Source organism: Nicotiana tabacum, chromosome 24 (genome assembly GCF_000715075.1).
Source record: "Nicotiana tabacum cultivar K326 chromosome 24, ASM71507v2, whole genome shotgun sequence".
Lineage (NCBI taxonomy): Eukaryota > Viridiplantae > Streptophyta > Magnoliopsida > Solanales > Solanaceae > Nicotiana > Nicotiana tabacum.
Window position 1 is genome coordinate 104,589,634 of NC_134103.1, and position 6,928 is coordinate 104,596,561.

The 6,928-nt window shown below is 37.3% G+C and overlaps 1 protein-coding gene and 1 pseudogene across 1 annotated transcript; one reads left to right on the forward strand and one right to left on the reverse strand.

The window, feature by feature from the left end:
• Window positions 1–21: 21 nt before the first annotated feature.
• LOC142178366 (uncharacterized) lies at window positions 22–1,251 on the reverse strand. The gene is made up of 2 exons (XM_075247705.1): window positions 306–1,251; window positions 22–254 (listed from the first exon to the last, which is right to left on the reverse strand). The coding sequence occupies exons 1-2, from the start codon at window positions 1,249–1,251 to the stop codon at window positions 22–24; spliced, it is 1,179 nt and encodes a 392-aa protein (XP_075103806.1).
• Window positions 1,252–2,390: 1,139 nt separating this feature from the next.
• LOC142178742 (small nucleolar RNA U3) lies at window positions 2,391–2,576 on the forward strand (annotated as a pseudogene).
• The last annotated feature ends 4,352 nt before the right edge of the window (window positions 2,577–6,928 follow it).

A 6,928-nucleotide genomic window follows, 5' to 3' on the forward strand; every position in this document is an offset into this window, starting at 1 on the left:
TGTTTCCCCTGTATTTACTATCTACTTATCATCCTTTGCTTTACTATCAGTAGAATGAGTTACACTAACTGCATTTGTAAGCATTAGAGGGCCAGTTATACCTACTGCATTAGCTGTTGGCTCAAGTGTATTATCCTTTTGTAGCATCTTCAGAATCTGTTCATATTGTTCTGGAGTGAATTGCATTGGCATCTGCATGCTCAATCCTTCATCTTTCTCTGCACCTGCAAAACTACATGTTGATCCTCTATAACCTGCGTTGGTATAATCAACATTTGGACCTAATGGTCATGTAGCTCCATAACCTGTGTTTCCATTTCCTAAATTATTTCTCATTCCTTGATGTTGTCCATGATTCCCTAGTTGTGCAGAGTTACCAAAATGTGCTGAATTAGCCAATGGCTTTCTTCTGCCCTTGAAATCTGTAGGATATCCAATCAATTGATAACAATTCTCTTTGATGTGTCCTTTCATTCTACAGAATTCACACTGTATATTAAAATTCTTTCTAGATTTCTGCATCTGAGGCCCTTTAGCACTCCAAAGTGCAATAATGTCATTGCCCTCCATTAGTGAGTTGAGACCTGTAGAGTCACGCCTCGATGATCCTTTCTGAGTCTCATCCTCGATAACCATGGCATATGCTTGATTTAGACTAGATTCAGTGGATTTCATAAGGATTTGACGTCTTGCCTGATTATATGAGTCATTTAGACCTCCTAAAAATTGAAGTAGCCTCTGTTGATTCAAGAGCTCAACATAGTCCTTCACAGAGCTAGGAGGCGGCACAATTGCGTCAAATTTGCCCCACAATTCCTTCAATTTTGTAAAATATGTAGAAATAGAGTCGGTACCTTGAGAGATTGTTGCAATTTCCCTATGTAGCTGATAGATCCTCATTCGATTAAGCTTGTCAAATCTTTCACGAAGATCCTCCCACACAGCTCGGGCATTCGATGCATACACTATCCTACTGAGCAGATCTGGTGATACAGTATTCATGATCCATGAAAGGACTATAGCGTTACATGTTTCCCAATCCTCATGCAATGCTGCCGGAAATGAAGCCTTGGTGTGTTTACCATCAACAAACCCTAATTTTCGCTTAGCTTGAAGTGCAATCTTCATCGATCTCCACCACAAGCCATAGTTCTCGGATCCTTTGAGCTGAATCGGAATTAGCACTGAGCTCGGAGTGTCTAATGGATGCATGAACAACGGATGCGTATGGTCAATTTTGTTTTCCCCCATTTCTGAATCGAAGAAAATGTTAGAGTTTTGAGAAATCGTCTATCTTCTAACTGAGCTCTAGCTTCTGCAATCGAGTGATGAAGAGGCGTGTTTAGATCTTCTCTGATAGCTCTGATACCATGTCGGAGACTGCCATGAAAGTGCTTGAGCTAAAGCTTGGACATAGTTAGAAGAGAGAATAGAGGCTGAGGAAAATGAGAACTCTTGTATATGTGTATTGAAGAAGGAAGCTACCGTATTAATACATTATTCTAAACAAACTAATCCACAAATTACATAATTACCCTCTACACTATAACTACTTAACTACCATTGTATCTATATCCTCAATACATGTGTATTCCAAACAAATAAGCATATGAGTGAAAGGTAGAAAACAAAGGATAAATTAATGCAGATTGTGTATATGGTGGAATTTCAAAAATAACAACAACAATAACTGCAGGCATTTTTTACCTTTAACAAACTCAAATAAAGTAGCACATGTAATTCCTCAAAAGAATGCCAAGTGTTAAAAGTTGTATGTATCTCTAATCTGGCAAGCTTTAAATCGGATTTTATATTAAAAATTACAACATTCCGATAACATATCGAATTCATATATATATATATATATATATATATATATATATATATATATATATGTAAATCGTTCCATTTAAATGTTTTAGCTTTTGAATCTCAGAGCAAATTTCTCTATCTCTATATATCAGAAAATGTTAGTAATGCCATATAAGACATTAGAAAAATGGGAAAGATGTACCTTAAACTTGAAGAGATTTCTTTTTGCTTTAAACTGTTACTGCAAATCTAATTTCCTTATTAGCAGAGTCTACATGTATAACTTTTCTTCTTTTTCCATGTGTAGAAAAAATTACAAATGTGTTATAGTTCTGGTTGATTTGGAGAGAGAAGACGTACAATAAGAACCGGCAAAATTTCTCAATCTTCTCAAAACCTACTTTTGTCCCTTTCTCGTCTTGTTGAATTTCTCAAAACTTCCAATATTCCATAACCCTATAGAAATTGTTAACACCAAGCGGTCTGCTTTCATTTTGAAATAGTAGAAAATGAAATCCTGTTAAAAATTTACAGCACAGAGAAGGCATTTATAAGCACAAATGGCGAAGATGAAGTTCACGACCTTACTTGAACAAGATCTGTTCTATAGGCTCGTCTCCACTGTATCCTTGAGTTCTAAGGAGACGAGAAATGAAGTCTGGTTGATGAGACATGGTCATTAGACCAGACGGCCATCGGGTTATGGTCCCGTAGATGATCATTCTCAGCCCCTAACTATGGATGTTGGGATGGTTTTTTCTGCTCTTGGTTTTCTCCATTTCTGTTACTTGAAGCTGGTCTTAAGCCGTCCCAAAAAACTGCTTCAACCCTACATTCACTTGAAGAACCTTCTGGGAAAACAAGACTCCGCATAAACTAAACAATACTCAATGCTAGAATGTAATTTATAAATTCTGATTTGGACAAGACACCTCTACCAAAAGTATTTGTTATTTTGGATTTAAAAAAGAAAAGAAAAATCAATGCTAGAATATTATAAAAATTACAATTTCAAATCTCTCTTTCTCCTTAGGAGTCATTTGGTATGAAGGATAAGGTGGGATAAGACGTGCGATTAAATTTATACCGTATTTGGTTGGAGGTATAAATTAATCGTGGGATAAATTTATACCTCCAACCAAACACGGTATAAATTTAATCCAGACTTAATCCAGGATATCCCATCTTATCCCACATTATCCAATCAAACTTGAAATTATTTTATCCCACCTCCTATATGGTATAAATTAATCCTGGGATTACAATCCCGGGATAATTTAGTTCGCGTACCAAACTACCCCTTAAGAATTTCGAAAAGTTTGAGTATACCTTCATATTTTTCTCCTTAAGGTATCACTCATATAAAAGCATAGATAAAAGAATCATGTATAGACATTTTTTAAAATTTTTGTGTCATTCTAACAAATTTCCCCTCTAATTATTGAAAATATTTCATCAAATTATTTCTTGGAAACTATGAACAAATAAACTTTTATACATTGCGTATATAAAATTTTTATATGAAATTACATTGTATCTTTCAAACACCATTAAAATTTTAACTCACTACCAATACCCACTTCAAAAAATCTGTACTTATAAAATATTATTAGGACCCGAAAAAGAAGAAGAAAAACAATAAGCATTCACATAAACAAAAAATAAGAAGAAGAAGCAGACATTTGTACATAATAAGAAGCAAAATTATTGCATTTCACTATTTTTTTAAGTAGCAGCTCAAATTACAAAATGAATCAATAAAAAGAAATGAATATATGGAAAGGAGATGATGTTAAATGAATTGTGCTAGTGGACAAATGCATGTTTAGGTTTATATAAGTGTCTTTGTAAAAGCCACTTGCTAACTACTAAGTAACCGAATAAGTAAATAAAATATAAATGCAAATGGAAGAGAGAGAGAAAAGTAAAAGGTAGGGGGAAAAGGAAAAGTTCTGAGGGAGACGTAGAAAGAGAATAAAAGTTACACCGGGAAAGAAATATACCATGGGTAGAGAAAAATCGGTACTTAGGGTGGTCAAGAGGAGAAAAATCTGTACATTGGAATAATGGCTATGTATAAAGTAAAATATGATATGACACGTGGTTATCTAAAATGAGGACACATGAAACCCAAGATGAGAATGGCGGAAGTCCAGATGTAGCAGTTCCGCTTGTCATCAGAAAGGATAACAATCATAAAGGTGTAGTAAATGCTCTGAGCCCGGTAGCATTTACTAGGGAATATTCTACAATATTAAGAGCGACGGTCTGTTATAGAGAATTTGGCATTTATGTTCAATGTTACATCTTCATCAATGACCCTCATAATTGACATTAAAGGAGGGCATGATCCTAGGACTTCCTTCCCTAGAGATAGCTATAAATAGTTGTCACGACCCAAAATTCACCCTCCATAGGATGTCGTGATGGCACCTAGTCTCTAAGACTTGGTAAGCCTAAAATATTTTGCGAAAATACATAAAATAAAACTGAAGCCAAATTCTCAGCCTATGCAATTAATATAAAACTGCAATTCAATATCCCCAAACCCGGTAGATATACGTCACAAGCTTCTACGAATTTATTCTAAGCGTCTTAATACATTAGAGTCTAAAGAGAAATTAGGAAGACGACATAATAAATATAGATGGGGACTCCGAGGTCTGCAGACGCTGGCAGATGTACCTTGAAGTCTCTGTGTTCAACTAGTTCATAGATACCTGGTCTGATAGGAAGTACCTGGATTTGCCAAAAGGATGTGCAGAAGTGTAGTATGAGTACACCACAGTAGTACCCAGTAAGTGCCAAGCCTAACCTCGGTAGAGTAGTGACGAGGTCAGGTCAGGCCCTACTGAAAATAATAATAAATAAGGCAGAAATTTATAATAGGGTAATGAAGTGACTGAGAAATAAACAAAATTTACAGAAAGATAACAACACAATAATTAGAGGTAAACAACAGGGGCACTCCCGAGGTACCGCCTCGTAGTCTCAAAAGTAAATATACAGTACATAGGGATCTCCCGAGGAACCGCCTCGTAGTCCCAAAAGTAAATATGCAGTATAAGAGGATCTCCCGAGGAACCGCCTCGTAGTCCCAAAAGTAAATATGCAGTATAGGAGGATCTCCCGAGGAACCGCCTCGTAGTCCCAAAAATAAATATACAGTACATGGAGATCTCCCGAGGAACCACCTCATAGTCCTAAAAGTAAATATACTGTACAAGGGGATCTCCCAAGAAATCGCCTGGTAGTCCCAAAAGTAAATATGCAGTACAAGGGGATCTCCTGAGGATCGCCTCATAGTTCCAAAAGTAAATATGCAACAGGTAGTCGGAGGAACAACAAATTTTCAGCAAGAAATCTTACAGTTAAAGATTTAAATCAAATCAAGTAAAGCAAGTAATTTAGCTAAGCATGTTGCACATATTGCACGTAAGAGTTAAGGCACATAGATATGTGATACTAGGATAAACATGATCACTACATATTCTAAGGCAACTCAGTTAAAGAATTTAAAAGAAGACAACTCAGTTAAGGAAATTCAAAAGATGACAAATCACCAAGAACCAAATTTTCCATATTCAGCTTGTGTACACACTCGTGACCTCGCTTACACGACGCTCACATATCACGAATGGTTACAACAGTTCCAAAATCCAAGGGGATTTCCCCCATACAAGGTTAGACAAGTCACTTATCTCAAGCCAAGCTCAATCAGTCAATAAGCATGCCTTTCCCTCGATTTTCTGACTCCGATCGGCTCAAGTCTAGTCTACTTCGATTCAGTCAATACAAATTATAAGAATTAATTCCATATGAAAGTACAGATTTTTCAATAAAAATCCAAAATTTATCTCAAAAATTGTCCGTGGGGCCCACATCTCAAAACCCGATAAAAGTTACAAAATATGAACGCCAATTCAACCACGAGTCCAAAAATATAAATTTTACTAAATTCCGACATCAACTCGACCCTCAAACCATCAATTTAAACCAAGAGAGTTTTCAAAAATCTTCCAACTCAAATCACCAATTAAATGTTAAAAACAATCATGGATTCGGGTAATTTGACCAAAATTGAGTTGAGAACACTTACCCCAATTTTTTCCTTGAAAAAACTCATGAAAATCGCCTTACCTGAGCTCTTAAAATCCAACAATGGGTAAAAATGGCCAACCCCCGAATTATATGTTCTGTCCAGGGATTTTCGCTTCTGCGGGCTTCCAGTCGCACCTGCGACGCCGCATCTGCAGAAATTCCATCGCAGGTACGGATTCGACTTAAAGCCAAAAATCTCGCTCATGCGGACCAAGGCTTGCACCTACGAGCCCGCTTCTGTGGAGGGCATTTCGCTTCTGCGACCCTGCCCTAGGCCGGACCTTTCTGCTTTTACGGTCACGTCTCTACATCTGCGGCTCTCTTCTCGCAGCTGCGCTCCCGGCCGGGCCAAGCTAGCCTCGCACCCGTGACCACATGCTCGCTTCTGCGAGTCCGCACCTGCAGACAACCCCTCCACAGGTGCGATGACACCAGAAGCTGGAATGCTTCAGCAATTCTCACAAGTCCAATTCTAGTCCGTTAACCACCCGAAACTCACCCGAGGCCCCCGAGACTTCGACCAAATATACCAACAAGTCTTAAAACATCATACGAACTTAGGTGAAGCCTTGAATCATATCAAACAACGCTAAAACTACGAATCATACCCCAATTCAAGGTTAATGAAACTTAAGAATTTTCAACTTCTACATTTGATACCGAAACCTATCAAATCAAGTCTCATTGACCTCAAATTTTGCACATAAGTCATAAATGATATAACTGACCTATTCAAATTTTTAGAATCAGATTCCGATCTCGATATCAAAAAGTCAACTCCTTGGTCAAACTACCAAGCTTAAATATCTATTTTAGCCATTTCAAGCCTAATTTAACTACGGACTTCCAAAATCTTTTCCGGACACGCTCCTAAGTCCAAAATCACCATACAGAGCTATTGGAACCATCAAAATATATTCCGGGGGTCACTTACACATAAGTCAACAATTTTCAACTTAAGTTTTCATCCTTGAGACTAAGTGTCTCAATTCATTCTGAAACCTCACCGGGCCCG